This window comes from Tachyglossus aculeatus, chromosome 11 (assembly GCF_015852505.1).
Source record: "Tachyglossus aculeatus isolate mTacAcu1 chromosome 11, mTacAcu1.pri, whole genome shotgun sequence".
NCBI lineage: Eukaryota > Metazoa > Chordata > Mammalia > Monotremata > Tachyglossidae > Tachyglossus > Tachyglossus aculeatus.
Genome location: NC_052076.1, coordinates 68,940,116 through 68,957,915, shown reverse-complemented (window position 1 = coordinate 68,957,915; position 17,800 = coordinate 68,940,116). Strand labels below are relative to the sequence as shown.

Below are 17,800 nucleotides of genomic sequence, written 5' to 3'. Positions count from 1 at the left end.
AATTCCCTTCTCATAGTCAGTGATGTAAAAGTCGTGGAGAAAAAAAAAACATCATTTGGAGATTCAGATTTCTCCTTGGAAAGACACTGTTTCCTCTTGTCATTTAAAATTCACTAATATTCTCCAAAGAGATGACTGGACTCCCTGATACCTGTTCACTGGGATCTTTTGTGCTCATTGACATGAATTCCAAAAGGTACAGGGGATTGCAGAATTACAGTTCCATCCATGATCAAAGTCAGTAGCCCTGCAAAGATTCTGCTTTTATTCCCCATGAGACTTTCTCCCAGCACTCCCAAGTGTTAGGCTAAGGAAACGCCAATGCCTGCCTCTGACAAACACAAAATTCCCTCTCGATCATAGTATCCCATGGTTACTAAATAGTGAGAACATAATGGAAAGACAGAACATATAAGATTTTTCAATTGGCCCTTTGCTTAATTCTCAATCTTGATTCGTTTTAAGACCCTGGCTCCTTGCCCAGTGTTTATTTTCAAGGCAAGATTCAATTTCCCAAGAAAATATATGCAGGAAAGGGGATGTATTGAGGGTTTTTTGTCTGCGGAGAATCTTGGAGGCAGCAGACATGGCCCAAGAGGAACCATCCAGCTTAGCATCGCTTTCTCCATTTTCTCCACCAGCCCAGCATTTCCATGACACATGTCAAGAGTTAGACCCTCGATGCTCCACCCTGTGACCTGGAACCAGAAACAGTCTGAAGTGACTGCCCAGCCCTGATCCCTTCCAACTCACTCCCAGTTTGGAAAACACAATTTCATGACTACTATGAAGCCCTGTCTGATTTTTCTCAGAGAAATTAGATGCTGTGAATAACCCTTAATTTTCATCGGTGGTTGGCCATAGCTACCAGCTTTGATGTGGTGATAAAGTTTGTTGTGTTGGTGATGCTAGTGATTATATAGAGAGTGATGATGATGATGGCTTCAGTGACCCTTTCTGGACAACTTTTGGAAAGTCTTTCCCCCAGGGTTGGAAAGATGATACGATCCCACTTTTCTCATACCATAAAGCGAAATCAATTAGAAAATGACCTGAGCTCTTTGTGTTCTTTTATCATCTAAAAGAAGTTATTTTTATCATTTCTGTCTCTCCCTGTGACTGCTGTCTGCGTTCTGTTCCCAAGACCCTGATTTGCGATTCTGACAGTTGGTAATTGGGGTGGAGGGGGTGGGGCGTGGGCAGGTTTGTCAACAGCATGGCCCTGGAAGTCAAAGCACCTGGGTTCCAATTCCAGATCTGCCACTCGTCTGCTGTGTGACCTTGGTCAAGTCACTTTACTCCTTCGTGCCTCAGATACCTCACATGTAAAATGGAGGTTAAGACTGTGGGCCCCATATGGGACATGGACCGTGTAAAACCTGATTAACTCTATCCACTTCCAGTGTTTAGTATCGTGCCTAGCATGTAGTAAGAGTTTTAAAAATACCATTAAAAAAAGCATTTGGGGTCCAGCTGTGCCAGTGTTCAAGTGAAGGCAATACAGCCTGTTGGCATCGGTGCTCTCCACTGCTGCCAGACACTGTTCCTTTCTGGGCAATGATGGGAGTCCTTAAAGGAAAAGGGTTTCTGACAAGGTTAGGATACAGATCTAGCAAACTCAGGGACCAGGAAGGGAAACCTCCCCTCACCTCAGGCTGCCCGTCTCCCAATCTAGCGATCGTTATAATGGAAAGAGAAAAGTGGGCTGGGAACTGCTTATCGCGCTGATGCTCCAGAGCAGAAGCCAGGGTGGAAAATCAAGCAGCCAACATGTGGAAGCCCGTGGCCAGGGCACCTGCCATCTGCTCTCCCCCACTTCGGCCAAGATGTAAAAACACCTTCAGTAAATTTGGGACAACCAGATGCCCCCAAATGGTCACACCAACTTTTGGACATACCTCCCTTGGGTTTTTATGAGCAGACAATTCCTGGGAGGGAAGAAGACAGGGCAGGCCAACCCATTCAGTCTTCCCCATCAATGGCTTGTTTGGACCTTCAAGCAGATGTGGCAACCCTTTGCTCACTAACACAGCTTTCTTGCATTCTTCCTTAATTCTGAGGGTTGTTTTCATCTTCATGATTTTCCATCACTTTTGTGATTTGCTGCTATTTTCACTGAACCCTCTATTTTTTTCCCTGCCTGTGAAATTATAAATTGATTCATGCCTATTTGTTAAGGCAACACCAACAAAAAAAACAAAAACAAACAAAAAAAACTTCCTTAGCCAAATCATTTCCTACCGATGAACCCAAATGAGTAAACATGTCGCGAGATGATGGATGGAAGAGGAGTAAATATAGCAGGACAGACTAAGCATTCCAAAAGTCTGTTTGACAAGGCCTGGTGGAAACAAGGAGGTGGACTGAGGACCAGGATGCAGAGAGAAGGTCGTTACAAATCTGCCTGATTCATCTGAGTTGCTCCGTAGAAAGAGCCCTGGCTTGGGAGTCAGGGGTCATGGGTTCTAATCCTGGCTCCGCCACTTGTCAGCTGTGTGACTTTGGGCAAGTCACTTCACTTCTCTGTGCCTCAGTTACCTCATCTGTAAAATGGAGATTAAGATTGTGAGCCCCACGTTGGGACAACCTGATCATCCTGTATCCCCACAGTGCTTAGGAGAGAAGCAGCGTGGTTCAGTGGAAAGAGCACGGGCTTTGGAGTTGGAGGTCATAGGTTCAAATCCTGGCTCTGCCAATTGTCAGCTGTGTGACTTTGGGCACGTCACTTAACTTCTCTGTGCCTCAGTTCCCTCATCTGTAAAATGGGGATTAAGACGGTGCGCCCACGTGGGACAACCTGATCACCTTGTAACCTCCCCAGTGCTTAGAACAGTGCTTTGCACAAAGTAAACGCTTAATAAATGACATTATTCTTATTACAGTGCTTTGTACATATAAGCACAAATACCATTATTATTATTATTATTATTATCTGTTTGATGGATTGGTTAATTAACTGCTTCCAATCTATCAGTGGTAATTAATAAGCACTTAACTTTGTGCAGAGCACTGTATTAAGTGTACAATACAACAGAGTTGGAAGCCCAATTCCAATTCCCAATTCAGGAACTTACCAATCAATTAATCAATCAATAGCATTTTTTGAGCACTTACTGTGTGTAGATCCCTGCAAGATGCTTACAATCTAGTGGGGGAGACAGACATTAAAATAAATTACAGCTAGGGGAGAAAACAGATATAAGTAGGGGGCTGGTGGGACCGGGTGGGGAGGGGGAGTTAAGTTTAAAGGTAACACAGATAGGAGTGAGAATAGGGTGGGGAGATGAGAGATTAATCAGGGAAGGCTTCCCAGAAGAGAGATTAGTCAGGGAAGGCTTCCTGGAAGAGATACGTTAGTAGTCAAGCTTTGAGGACAGGGAGACAGGTGTTTCTTTTGAATATGAAGGGGAAGAGAGCTCCATGCCTGAGGAGGATGTTGGCAAGAGGCTGATGAGCTCAAAACACAGTAAGCAGGAGTTAGGGGAATGAAGTGTGCAGTCTGGATTGTTGTGGCCAGCTGACTTTGGCCACTGCCCATTTCAAAACCTTACCAGATGATGATGGCATTTATTAAGTGCTTACCATGTGCAAAGCACTGTCCTAAGCATTGGATCACCACAGGTCTTGGGATTTTCCTGGGTTGACCACATTGTCTCTCCTCCCAGGCCACCAGAAGTGGCAGCCCCTATCATGAGCTTTCCTCAGGTGGGAGAGCAGGTGAGCTGAGAGCCTTCATCCCTCCTCTCTCTCCTGGCCTGGGGACCGGGAGCAGCTTATGGACATCAGAGGTGAGTAGGGAGAACAAGAACAGGACAACCCTGCAACAACTTTCCCCAGCCCAGTGAGGCCCACCCTTAACATGCCAGGATGTGCAAGATGGGGGGTACCAGCTCCCCTTGGGCCAGAGATCACCAGATTCCGGCTTAAATACAAACTATTTCCCAGTGGAGCTGCAATGCCACTTTCCAGTGACTTTTTCCCTGGCCTCTTTCGCATGTTCAGAATCCCTAGGGAGAAATCTCTTTGATGGCACGGATTGCTCCCACCAACTCTATTGTACTATCCCAAGAATTTAGTTCAGCTTTCTGCATACAATAAGCACTGAATAAATACCAATGATAGACTGGGGATTAAGCTATTTCCCCAGGAAGAAAGACATCTTCAGCCTTAAACACACCTCTCCTGCGAAAACAAAGAGTTCAGAGTATTTTCCTATGAATGAGGCTGACCAGGAAGAAGTACTAGAATCGACCTGAGACAATTCCTTCCTCCAGGATGACTGAGGCAACTCTAGAAACCACCCCAGCTCCCTGGAATCTTACCCACAGAGAGGGGACTGAATCCTCTAACATGACTTTTGTCTATGCAGCTGGCATTGATTGGTTTCAGCAGGATGGTGCTCCTCTCCAAGAACCCGATCAAAACCGTCCCACTATGGGTATCGGCAGTACCAAGCCCAGAGCCAGCTTTTCTTAGGCTGACATTCCTTCTGTAGTCCTGACATCCCTTGGCGCCCCCTCCTCCAGGCCACCCCAGCTCTGCCATCTGTGGGAGGGTCATAGCAGGGTCAGGGAAGGGGCACATGAGGGTAACAGGAGAATCGCCGGCGGGCCTAACTGGCCCTTGTCTGTTTTTTTCATTTCCTAGGATCAGCAGCTGCAAACAAAGCTGTCAGCTTGGAGGCTGCAAAGTTCCCTCAGACAATGCCAGGAGACTTGAAAGGAACTTCCCAAGCCTTTAGTCACAGAGCTCAAACAGGGGGCAGATGTTAATTCATAGAGCTGGGGGAGCCCCTTCCCCACCCGAGAGGCAGGGATTATTCCACTAATTTGGAGCAGCTCCGTGAGAGCTCCTGGTGGACAGGGAAGGGGGCAGGGGCTCATCCTCCCCTTCCTCTGTGTCAGATATCCACACAGACATATGCTGGATTCATTCAATCGTATTTATTGAGCGCTTACTGTGTGCAGAGCACTGTACATTTCTTCTCCTGTTAGATTAGCTGGGTGCTGGAGCTGGGAACAACCGGGTCTCTCAGAGCCAGAGCGGAGGACTCTGAATAGCTTACACAGTGCTTTGCACACGATAATCATTCAATAAATACCACTCATTGATTGAGTGATGGTGAAGGCTCGGTCCAACGCCTTGTGAAAACTGACCTATCCCCCCAGCTCTTAGAACAGTGCTCGGCACATAGCAAGCGCTTAACAAATGCCATCGTTATTGTTATCAATCCGCTCCCTTTTCCTCAGTTAGTGGATTGCTCTGCTCTAGCTGTGAACTTCTACAGGCCCCTCCCATCAGGGGTCAAACCAACACTTGTTTCCAGAATGAAATCCCAAACAGAAGTTCTTTAATGGCGTGGAAGTTTCCAGCCTCATCTCGGTCAAACGAAAAGAGAATCGACTCCTTTGTGGGGTAACATTTAGCCTCAACTGAGATCATTTGATTTCAGCTTATTCAGATGGGGTTCTGAGACTAGGATATCCTGTGGACTCTGTGCTGTATCATCCACTCTACCGTCAGCTGGCGTGGCTCTTAGGGGCTTCCAAGGGGGTCCCAGGGCAGCAGTGGGGTTGGGAGAGCAGAGCTAGGGACTGAGGAAGGCAGAAAAGCCACTCAATCAGGCCTGACAGCTGAACACAGGATTAGTGAAGGGCCGGGGCTCGTAAATGACATCAGTGTCTGCCTTGTGCTCTCAAACTAAAATGTTTGAGAAAGATGCTCCCTATATAGAAATGGATATTGCAAGCCTCCATCTCCCCCCAGTACCTAAGCCTTATTAGGATTGTGTCTTCTCCAGGGACTTTCCCCAACTGGACACTTGTTTACCCGCCTCCCTCTCCCTCCTGCATTGCCTCAGCACTTGAATTTGTACTCCTTGGACACTTGAACTTAACTCCCACCCTCTGCCCCACAGCACTTGTGTGCATATCTGTTGTTTGTTTTAGTGTCTGTCTTCCCCTCTAGACTGGGGCCTCCATGTGGGCAGGGAGCATGTCTACTGACTCTGTTAAAGCATAGGCCTGCGAGTCAGAGGATCTGGATTCTAATCCTGCTCTCCCATTTGTCTGCTGGGTAACCTTGGGAAAATCACTTAACTTCTCATGCCTCAGTTTCCTCCTCCATAAAGCGGGGATTAAGATGCAACCTGATTATCTTGTACATGCCCAGTACAGTGTCTGGTATATAGCAAGTGCTTAACAAGTACTATTAGAAAAAACTGGACTTTCCCAAGTGCTTAGTACAGTGCTCTGCACACAGTAAGCACTCAGTAAATACATTTGACTGGTTGATTGATACCAAATCTCTGTGCTGACTCTGTCAATATGCATTTTCACTTCCCCATTAGCACAGCAGTGGGAACTCCCCTACAGCACACTCACACTGGAAAAACAACAACTCCCCACTCTTCGGGTATTTTCCAAAATGACCAGAGGGGCAGTTGCCCGGTCTGTGAGGAAACCTGAGGAGGTTGTCAGTTTGCGGAATAAAAGGCTGGAAGGGGAGCTTCTGGGGAAATATCCTAACTAAATGAACTTTAGAGGTCACAGAAGCCATTCTCCTGTCTCCAGCCCACGGAACATTTGAGCGAGGCTCTCCTAGCCTTTAAAGTCTTTGAGGAACGAAATGCTGGATTCATCAGGGAGGACCAGATGGCCAAGCTGGATCAGGGGACCCGGGGAAAAGGAAGGAACTGGGTCTCTTCCTTCTGAGAGCCTTCCATTGCAGGGGGGCCATATGGAAAGCCCGGCTGTCCCTCCGTTGCCCTTTTTGGTTGCCGGCCTCATGCTGTCATCCTCCTTCTGGCCTGGCCCGGCCTGGCTTGGGCTCCTGGGTGTTTGCAGTCCATGGCTCTGTTTGCCGATAGGCTTCCAAGCATTATCTCCGGCCACCTGTTGGGTCCTGTCTCTGTTCCGCTTGAGCTCTGGCACTCTGACAGTGGCCTGAGCAGTTTTTCCTCCATCCAAAGGTGGATTTGAGGACTCAATCACTCGGAGGTGTGGTTAGACTCACTCAGAATTCACCCCCATCAGGGACTTGTTTCTACTCAACTCTGGTTCCCTAAACAAGGACCAGTTCACCTCTGGGAAACTGCATTAATGGTTCAGTAGATTATATTAGCCCTCTTCCCAAATGTAATAATAACGTTGGGAGTTATTAAGGTACATCATGTGCCAACACTGTGCTAAGTGTTGGAGTAGATACTGGGCTAGTCTCTTTCCCTCACAGAGCTTACAATCTATAAGGAGGAAAAAGCAGGTTTCTTACCCCCATTTGGTCGATGATAGAACCGAGGCCAAGAAGGTTAAGTTGACTCGCCCAAGGTCACAGTGAATTTTAATTCCATCTAGGTCTGCTGCGTGACCTTGGAAAAGTCGCTGAATTTCTCTGTGCCTTAGTCATCTGTCAGATGGAGATTTGATATGGTCTCTGACCCAACCCCCTTAATGAGCCCCATGTGGGAAACGGACTATATTTTATCTGATCGTCTTGACTCCACCCCAGTGTTTTGCACAGTACTGGACACCTACTAAGCGCTTAATAAATATAACCATTTTGAATATCATTTTACTCTCTCCAATGCCTTCCTAACTCCCCTGGGCTTGGCTGCCAGGGAAAAGCAGTCCTGCTTAGCAGCCCTGTCAGGGTTGACTTAGGGTAGGGACAGAGTAGAGAGTAGGAAGCCAGAGGCAGTGTTGTCCCAGCCCGGCACTGAACTCTCTGGCTGGCATTTCTATTCTGAATAAGTTTACTCTTAACCACTGGACCAATAGTTTCCCTGAGAGTCTGGCCTTACCAGCAGATTTCAAAGCTAACAGGAAGGGAAGAAGAAATCAGTCTCGAGCTCTCCTCAGACAGGTCATTTTCACAAGCTCCCATGGGAGTCGACCCAGAGTCACCGAAGAGTGTCTTCCCAGATGTGACATGCATGCAAGGCCCTTGGAATACAGAGGTCCATACTCATGGGGGTGCAGGCACCTACAGCGGCCAATTCAGTGGACTCAGAGAGGCTGGACCCTCTACCCCCACTGCTCCCAGGGAACAAGACTAGACAAAGAAGGAACCTGAGAATCATGTTGAAGAGTGCTTTCTAAATCAGAATTGATAATCCTCAGGACCCTCCATGCAATAGTTATAGTCCACTCATGGAATGGCTAAACCACGAACCTCTTCTTGACGTCAGTGGTGGATAACCAGCTCATAGCCAAACTCCCCTTCAGGTTCATTTTCTTCTGCGAATTCCTGTCTCAGGAGCTGAGCGCAGCCTCTCCGAACAGTTTGGAAGGCTGGGGGTCCAGGAGCTTTACTACTGGTTGATCTAGGGAAAGGATGTCACCCAGGGACACCCAGTGAAGAGCTTGGGACAGAGAGGAATCTGTCCCTTTAGTCCAGGACTCCACCCAAAGCTCTACACCAAGGAAGGAAATATGGAGTTGGGAAAGGGTCTAGGAGGGATTGTATTTGAGACCGGAACCCTAGTTCTACAAAGTGGGGGCTCGATCTCACAAATCCTGGTGTGGAGGAAAAATCACAGTGTAGAATTCTCAGTGTCCACCACCACCCACGTGCAGCCAAGCTGCTTCTTCCAATACCACAGCATCTTGTATCCACACAGCCTCTCAATGTTGAACTCTCCCTAACTCCCTATCAACGTTCTAGTCAACACTCGGTGAAATGTGCATTGTGGCTGAGTGGGGTTTGCTTTCAGACCCACACTGCCCATCCATGAGCCGACAAGGGATGGGGGAATACTGGAGAGAAGGGAATATTGCAGGTGGCAGAAACCCAGGTGCATGAGGGGGTATCAGGGTGGGTGATAGAGGGATCATCAAAGGTCAGTGGCCTAAAATGAAAACAATAAAGCTTCCCAACCTATACAATCTATCGCCCGGTGGTCAGAATTTCTCAGAGGACAGGGCAGAACAGAAAACAGGAAAATCATGGAGCTATATGTTCAGCAGACGCTTCTCCAAGAGTTGGGCAAAGGCTGTTCCCAAGCAACCCTACTGGCCAATTTTCTCTGCTGTTTGAACAAATTACCCACCTTCCTCCCCTGACCACCAAACTCTCCTGGATGGGGGAAGGTGGTTATTGGAAGAGGGGGGATGCATGTGTTTACCCTCCTAGAATTAGACACAACAGGTCGAGGAAGGTGGTACTAGGAAGGTACAAGTCACATCTTTAACTAAAATGAAGCTAATAATAATGATAATGATGGCATTTGTTAAGCGCTTACTATGTGCAGAGCACTGTTCTAAGCGCTGGGGGGGATACAAGGTGATCACGTTGTCCCATGTGGGGCTCACAGTCTTAATCCCCATTTTATAGATGAGGTAACTGAGGCTCAGAGAAGTGAAGTGACTTACCCACAGTCACACAGCAGACATGTGGCAGAGCCGGGATTCGAACCCATGACCTCTGACTCCAAAGCCCGTGCTCTTTCCACTGAGCCACGCTGCTAAGGCACTTGGGGCTTCATCAGAACCATTCTCATGCAATACTGGCCAAATGGTGGATATACGGTGGAGCAGGGAGAACAGGAGCTTCCAGTCTAGTGGACAAGACAGCAGCTTCTGAACTAATGGATGAGACTGGAGCTCCCAATCATTTAATGGACGTGATCTACAGGCAGTGTATAATCATCCAAGTGAAGGGGTCTCTGAAGAGGAATGTCAGGAAAGATTGGAAAACCCCGAGCCAAAATGAGTTCCCTGCAATAGCTACTGCTCTTCCCTCCCTGGATCCAGATTCGCCAGCTCAGTCAGAGACTCAGCCGAACTGCTGGCTTCCATTCACTCCCACTCACCTATGCTCACTGTGGTAGGAGTGGTTCAGTGGACGCTTGATGGTGGGAGGCTCAGCGGAGGAAGGGTCTTAAAGAGAGTAGGGCTGGAGGGGCAGGAGGGGCAGGAGTTGGGGACTGGGGTCACTAGTCAGACTGTGGCAGGATCCAGCAAGCCAGAAGAACAGGAGACACATCTGCCTGTTCTCTACCAGGAACCCACGAGGGTGTCCAGTTCTTCCTCTAATTAAGGCAGGCCAGAGAGAGAAATCAGCATGAAATGCTATTTTTTCTCACTGGCTGGGAGTGGAGGGAGGGGGATGGAGAGAATAGTGAGAGAGGAATTCCCAAATGGATTCTCCCCTTGCCCAGCCCCAGATCTGAAAGGATTCACTGGCTGTGGCCCTGATCTAGACCCTGGCCAACCATAGACCAGTCCCGCAGGGCCAGGAGGATTCCATTCCACCATCCTGTACTGTGGGACAAAACTGGTCAGACTCCAGCTCTAGGTGCTGCCCCACGAGCCCTCATGGCCACTGTATTACCCATGTAAGGTGAACCCACTATCCAAGGCCTGCCCAAGAGGTCGCTTGCCTATGAGTCAACTTCCAGCCCTCAGGAAAACCAAACCACTTTCCTCCTGGATGTTACTTTTCCATCTTTGCTTCAATCAATCAATCAATCGTATTTACTGAGCGCTTACTGTGTGCAGAGCACTGTACTAAGCACTTGGGAAGTACAAGTTGGCAACAGATAGAGACAGTCCCTACCCAACAGTGGGCTCACAATCTAAAAGGGGGAGACAGAGAACAAAACCAAACATACCAACAAAATAAAATAAATAGAATAGATATGTACAAGTAAAATAAATAGAGTAATATATATACATATATACAGGTGCTGTGGGGAAGGGAAAAGCCCAGGGTGCTCCCCTACTCCCATGAGGAAGCAAGACAGCCGCATTCCATCCTTTTCCTTTTGTGTTCTTCAGGATTTTCAATGGTCAGCACCCTGCTGATGCCACCAACCACACCCAGACAGGAGGATGTTTCCCAATGCAGCCACTTCTGTCATGTGGTATGGATGTTTCTGACACACGCACACTTCCCCCCGTGGTGAAGTTAGAAACAAGAATGAATGAATCCGTTCAGAATTCATTCATTCAATCGTATTTATTGATCGCTTACTGTGTGCAGAGCACTGTACTAAGCGATGGGAAAGTACAATCCATGTGACACTCCCTGCCCACAGTGAGTTTACAGTCCAAAGGCAGGGAGACAGACATCAATCCAAATAAATGAACAGTGAGGGAACTGGCTGAGGAGATCGGATTTTCCCCGGAAACGCAGGTGTTCGCTCCCGTAGGACAAAGGGTCATGGGATGCCAGCTGTTTTGACCCTGTTTTCAGAAAGTCAAAGAAAAACACTATCTTATCTCTTCCTGATGCCACCACGATTCTATGAAGCTCTCTATGTCACCCAGGCTAAGTGCCACCCACAAAATGACCCAATCCCGTGCCTCAGGGGGCAGGAGTGCAACAGAGACCAGTTTCTGGGAGCAGACCTTCCAGTGGGCAGGGTGAGGCCGAATCTGTCTGCACCATGGAGCGACGCTACCAATGGCGGATTTAGGGGACGCAGTGGTCAAATCATTTCAGCTGGGAACTTTGGAAAACTTGATTGGAGACAAGCCAGGAGAGGCAGGGGGTGCGATGAGCGTACCCCACCCCCAACAGGGCACCCCAGTAGCTCCCCCCTCCTAACTCCACCTTCTATAGCCCCCACCGAGCGCAGGCTATTCTGTGAGTTCTGATTTCGCAGAGCTCTCTCTAGAGCACCCGTTCGGCTCTTGTGACATCCAGAGCTGGAGCATGCAAAGACTGGAGATTCAGAGAGCGGGTGTGCAGATGTGCAGCCCGACACAAGCTGGATGCCACTCCCCAACCGCCGGGCGAGCTGGGCCCTTTGCTCCTCCTCCTATTCCCGAGGTCCATTCTCGCCACGATCACCTCACTCTTGCCCCAGGACTGGCTCCCAGCCCCCAGTGGGGCACTGGCCACCGCTGACTTTGACAGACGGCGAGCGAAAGAGAGGCCGGATTTCACACAGACACACCACACCCCGCCCGGGGAGCCCAGCATCCCAGCGCCAGTTCCAGATGGGGGGCGGCAATTGCCCTCGGTCCAGCTAGGCACAGTGTCAAGGTGATAAATTCCAATAATGGTGTTGCAGTGGAGAGGTGCCACACCGCCCTTCAGGTCCCACCAGATGCCCCGGGTGCTGGGGCCACAACCCAAACCCGCAGCTCTGGCTCGCCCTCACCCGCGGGCCCACAAACTTTGGAGAAGAGTACTTCCAAGTATGGCGCCCACACCTCCCGCAGTCACCGCCACCTCTGCGACAGGGAGGACACCTGGGCCTGCTACTTAGAGCCCTAGGCATGGGCATGCCTCGCTCAGCCACAGCTCCTCCCTGGGCCTAGGTAGAGTCTCTGTCTCTACCTAAAGCTCTTTCCTGGAGGCCCGGCATAGGACCTTGGCTGAAGTCTGCTCCTAGCTGCAACAGCCCAGGGCCCGGCATCTGCCCATGCCCGCTGTCCCTGGTTGACGGGAGTCAAAACCCGGCACAGGGAGCAAGTGACGTTGCCACCAGGCTTCGCGGCATCACCTGGAACCCGGGCACTCACACGACCGAAGCCACCGTCCCTCTCCCCACCTGCAGGTCCCAGGCCCTCCCGCCTCCGGCGGGCCCCAAGGGGGCTTCTCCGTACCTGAGGGTGGCACTCTCCCCCTGTCTCACGGTCACGTTGTCCATGGCTTTGGGGAAGGTGGCATCTCCGCTGCGCACGGGCACTCCTGCGGGTACAAGGAAGAGCAGCCTGAGAGACAGGACCACGAGGCCCCTCCAGGGCAGGACCAAGCATCCTCCGACCCCCATCCTCGTCGGCCGGCGCTGCTCCGGGCCGGGCACGGGAAGGGGGCAGGTGGGGTGAGGGAGGAGGACGAGGGGTGGCAAGGGGACGGCGGAGGCGAGCCCAGGCTCCTCGGACTCTACAGCTTCTCCCCGGAATCCAGCCTCAGCTTGCTGCTCGACGGCCAGCCGAATCCCCCAGGAGCATCCACCGGCCGGGGGCTTCCCGAGGGTCCCTCCGGCGAGGAGAAGCCCGAGTGGCAGGGCAGGAGGAGGGAAGGAAGGTGTCGATTGAAGCGTGAGCGGGCTGCCCGGGCTGGCTTTTCCAGGGGAGAGTTCTTAGCCTGGCACTTGGGGAGGGAACGGGCCCCTCGGCCCCCAAGTGGGTGGGACGAGCGCGGGGAGGGGGACGAGGGGAATCCCGCTCCCCTGGAGTTGGGTTGCGATGCTTCCGCCTGCGAGGGGGCACGGCTCGCAACTCTTTCTTTGTTCGTTAAGTTTCGGAGCGGGGCTGGCCTCCCGCAGGTGGGGCACGGTCGCCGGGGGATCCGGCGGAAGACGCGGGCAGCTGCCGGGGGGCGAGGGAGGCCGTCCCGGGGCTCCGGGGCTCCGGCCGCCCCGCAACTTCGCTCCCGGCGGAGGCTGGGCCCCGCCTTCCCCGGCTGGGGCTGGCAGGCCCGTGGCCGGAGCCGAAGTGAGCGCCCGCCGCCGCCGCCCGCCGCTTCAGCATCTCCTCGGTCCCGGCCGCATCTCCGCGGCTTGGCCCGCCGTTGTCATGGCAGCGGCTCCATCCCTGCCCCACGCCTTCGCTCCGGTCCAGGCGCCCGGAGCCGCTCAGCCTTGGCGCGGTCCTCCCGGGGACGGGAGCGAGCCCAGGCGCGCTCCCTCCTTAACCCCCGCCGCGCCCCATCCGCCCCCTCCCGCATTAACCCTTCCTTGCCCCCGCAGAGCCCCCACACTCCCATCTCCAAAGTTGAGAAATGCGACCGAACTCGAGCCTTTCAGGCAACAGAAATCGTTACGAGACCCCAGATGCCCTACCGGGATCCTGAACTCGCTCGTTTCTTCTCAAACCGAACATGGACATGTTATAGAGAAGCACTGCGGCTCGGCGGAAAGAGCGCGGGCTTGGGGGTCGGAGGTTATGGGTTCTAATCCCGGCTCTGCCACTGGTCAGCTGTGTCAGCTTCACTTCTCCGGGCCTCAGTTCCCTCATCTGGAAAATGGGGATATTAAGACTGTGAGCCCCACGAGGGACAACCTGATTACTTTGTATCTACCCCTCAGCGCTTAGAACAGTGCCTGGCACATAGTAAGTGCTTAACAAACACCGTCATTATCATCACATATGTTTGCATATTCATACATACGTATATATATTACAAAAGAACCATTTTTCCATCCGCAAGTTTTGAAAGTTTGCACGGAAAGGTTAACTTCTTAAAATGTTATCTCTGCATCGAGAAAAAAAAAAAAACCCTGTAAAACTGGCAGCAGATTTAGAGTGTTCCGAATGGCAGTTTCCTTCAGATCTCAGGCTGAAGCAGACAGCGTGGGGGCCAAGGAGTTCTGAGGGTGTGGTTTGAGAATTGGGAAATCTCACACATGCACACCTGCAGTGCTCTCAGTTTCATCTACATGAACAAAGCCGCTCCACGGGAGTGCAGAAGAGCATGGGCTGGGCTAAATCACTGTGGCTGAGACAGTGGAGCTGAAACACTGGGGCTGAGACCCCAGTGCTGTCACAGTGGACCTGATACAACTGGGGATCGAGATACTAGGACTGAAACTCTAGAGCTGAGACATTGGTATTGTCACACTGAACCTGGGACACTGGAGCTGATACATTAGAGCTAAGACACTGGAGGCTGAGACACTGGAGGCTGAGGCACTGGAGCCAAGACACCGGGGCTGAGACATTAGAGCTAAGACACTGGAGTCTGAATCACTGGGGCTGAGGCACTGGAGGCTGAGGCACTGGAAGCTGAGACACTGGAGCCAAGACACTGGGGCTGAGACACTGGTGCTGAACCACTGGTGCTGAGACAGCGGAATCTGAGAAACTGGGGGCTGTGAGGAAACATGAGCTCATATGCTTTTCCTGGATGTCAGACTCATTCTTGCCTGATGGGGAACATCTTAGATCTTCAAAATCACCTTGATGCTGGGATCCTAGAAAGTCCCCAGTTTTCGGCTCATCCCAGTACCCTCTGCCACTGCTAGGCCCCTAAGTAGGCTGGGGAAATGGGTGACTTCCCCCCATGCCTTTCACTGGGGAATCCCACCCCATCAGTACTCATCTGGGTCACAGATTTCTTGCTGAATGCACCTCAGATGGTGAGCCCACAGATGGGCCCTTCTCTACTTCATTACTCCAATCTGCCCTTCACTCTGCATTTACTATGCACTTGCCTGTGTACCCCTTAAATATGCCGGAAACTCAGCCCAGCTCCATAACACTTACGTCCATATCATTACACTCTACTATTTCCCCTATCTGTAATTGATTTTATTAGAAGTCTCCCTGTGTAGACTTTAAGCTCTTTGTGGGCAGGGATCATGTGTACAAGCCCTGTTATACTGTACTTTCCCAAGTACTTAGTGCAGTGCTCTGCACACAGCAAGTGCTCAATCAATAGGATGGATGGATGGATGGATGGATGGACTGACTGATTACAACCCTTCTAGGAGCCCAGAAGGTCTTCTGGCATCAGAGCACCCTGGCAGTCCAAAGTAGGGTGAGGGAAGAGATCCATGCCAAGTAAAGGATCTGAGACCTGGTCATCTCTGACTTAGGGTTTTTCTGGACTCTCCTTCCAGCAACAGATCTGCGATAACAGCAATGCAAGTTCAGAGCTATGAAGTGTCCCATCATATCTGTCTATTAATATGAATGGAATTTATTGCCTGCTTATTTTGTGCATAGCACTGTACTCAGCGCTTAGGAGAATGCCATACAGTAGAGTTGGTAGACATGGGACACAAACCCAGAGGCCCCCTCAGTCAATGCGTGAGACAATTCTGCTACCCAAATCAGCACAGATTGGAATAAACCCCCGCCACTCCCCTGCTTCCCTTCTGGGGCTTTGGTTTTCTCATCTGCACAATGGAGATAGGACACCTGCCCTCCTGATCTCCTGTATTTTGGCCCCTTGTGGGACCGGGTCTGAGTCTTATCTCATCAACTTTTACCTACTCCATTGCTTGGCCCCATTTTTGGCACTTGAAGTGGCATGGCCTAGTAGAAAGAAAATGGGCCTGAGAGTAAGAGGATCTGAATTCTGCTCAGTGGCTCTGATTTTTGCCTGCCGAGTGACCTTGGGCAAGTCATTTAACTTTTCTGTGCCTCAGTTTCCTCATCTGTATAATAAGTATTCAATACCTGTTCTCCCTCCCCCTTAAACTGTGAGCCATAGAGGACAGGGATAAGGTCCAATATGGTTATCTTGCATCTACCCAAATGCTTAGTATAGTGTTAGGCACATAGTAAGAGCTTAACAAATGCCATAATTATTGTTATTTGTGAGCCTTTCAAAAAGACCATAACTAATTATGATATGTAGTACTGAGGAAGCAGACAGAGGCTGAAGGGGGTCAGGAATTGGAATTTTGATTTGGGCTCTAATCCCCCAGGTGGGGGAGGGAGATATCCAGGAGTCTCTGATACAGCATCTAAAAATGGGAATAATGATGAGAGCCAGGCTGCCTGAGAAGGCTAGCTCTCTCATCAACCTCACAGTCATATACTTCATGATGCATTTGAGGCAGAAGGTTCTTTAGAAAGAAGGTTTACCCATTCCTGCTCCATTTTTACCAGTTCCCAGGAAAGAGCTTCACCTTTTAGACCTCTGTAAGCTGTTCAGTCCCTACAAGGCCTCCGCCTGTCATGTGTCTGGAGAAAGGCTCGGTCTCTTTTGAGTATCCAGACAGACTCTTGTCAGATGGGACCGAAGAGAATGACAGCGCCTTTAGCCACTTTGGGACAAAGGCGACTGGCAAGAATAAGACTGAGAGAAAGCCACATGTGAGCCCTGGCTTCTCTCCCCAGCGGTTAGACACCAGAGATTGAACCAGAGATAGTGGGGAGGAAGGGGACAGGTTTGGGGAGGGAGCTGGAGAGGAGAAGCAGCAGTGTCTGTCCACTGAAAAGAGAAAAGAGAAATCTACCTAATTTGACCTGATTTTCTGGATGGCTCTGGGTGAGGAAGCCAACCACCCTCCACCCTGAGCCCTGCATACAGCCATCACTTAGTTTCTCCTTTGACACAGGTTCTCTTGCTGAATAAACCCCCTCCACTCCCCCAGGGGGACGAGGGACATTTTAGACTCAGCTCATCCCAGTTATTGCAAACGCCTTCAAAATAGGTTGGGTCTGGCAGAAAAATTTCATTATTTTTATTCTTTTCAAAAAAAGACTTCCCTCCTGCCTCTTGCAAAGCAGCATCCTAAGCAACCCTCCCCTCCGCCCCCTGTTCTTTCTATTTCTCTTTCCCTCCTCCCTTCTCCTCTTGCATACATATATACTGTACACATAAATCAACTTGTCACAGCTCGTCTCCTTGCTGACAGCTGTAATTGCTTCAGGTTATAAAAATATCTGTGGGACAATACTGCATGCTCTCTCTCTCACATACACACACACACACACACACACAGTCCTCACATGCATACAGAGAGCTAAAGAAAACAGTTGCATTCCCCTTAATAATTCTGTGACTTCAGAAGGGTGGCAGGGATTTGGGGAGGGGAAATTGGGGAAGAAGTGGAAAAGCCAGCCTTGAAGACACAAGTGTCGAGGTGTTTAGGTGAGGAAGGAGGAATTCAGGGGTGGTGTGCTTTGCTTTTCTTGGGGACTTCAGGAGGCTAGTAGCACCAAGGCTGGCATGGGACACAATCCCCAGGAAAGGGGCACCTGTGCCCCTTTCTTACCTTTGCTTAGCTCTTACCTCAGAAAGAGGTGGGGGATAGAGGACATGGGCTTGTCTGAGACAAGCAAGTAATTGAAGGCGAATCTCTCTCCTGCCGTTCCTTCCTAACAAAGCTAAAGTCCCCCCTCTTCTGGTGGAGATCACAAACAGGGAATTCAGGTAGGAAGCCAGGGAAAGA

At 50.4% G+C, this 17,800-nt stretch overlaps 1 protein-coding gene across 3 annotated transcripts in view; it reads right to left on the bottom strand.

Moving 5' to 3' along the window:
- The window catches only part of NTM (neurotrimin), a 1,106,994-nt gene that overhangs the window by 485,190 nt on the left and 604,004 nt on the right, over positions 1-17,800 (bottom strand). For 2 of the 3 annotated variants that reach the window (XM_038754389.1, XM_038754390.1), the window contains exon 1: positions 12,555-13,522. In XM_038754389.1, the coding sequence (XP_038610317.1) occupies positions 12,555-12,721 (167 nt within the window). In that variant the 5' untranslated portion in view covers positions 12,722-13,522. Of the gene's footprint in view, positions 1-12,554; positions 13,523-17,800 lie in introns of those variants that run through there. The other variant, XM_038754388.1, reaches the window with a different exon arrangement.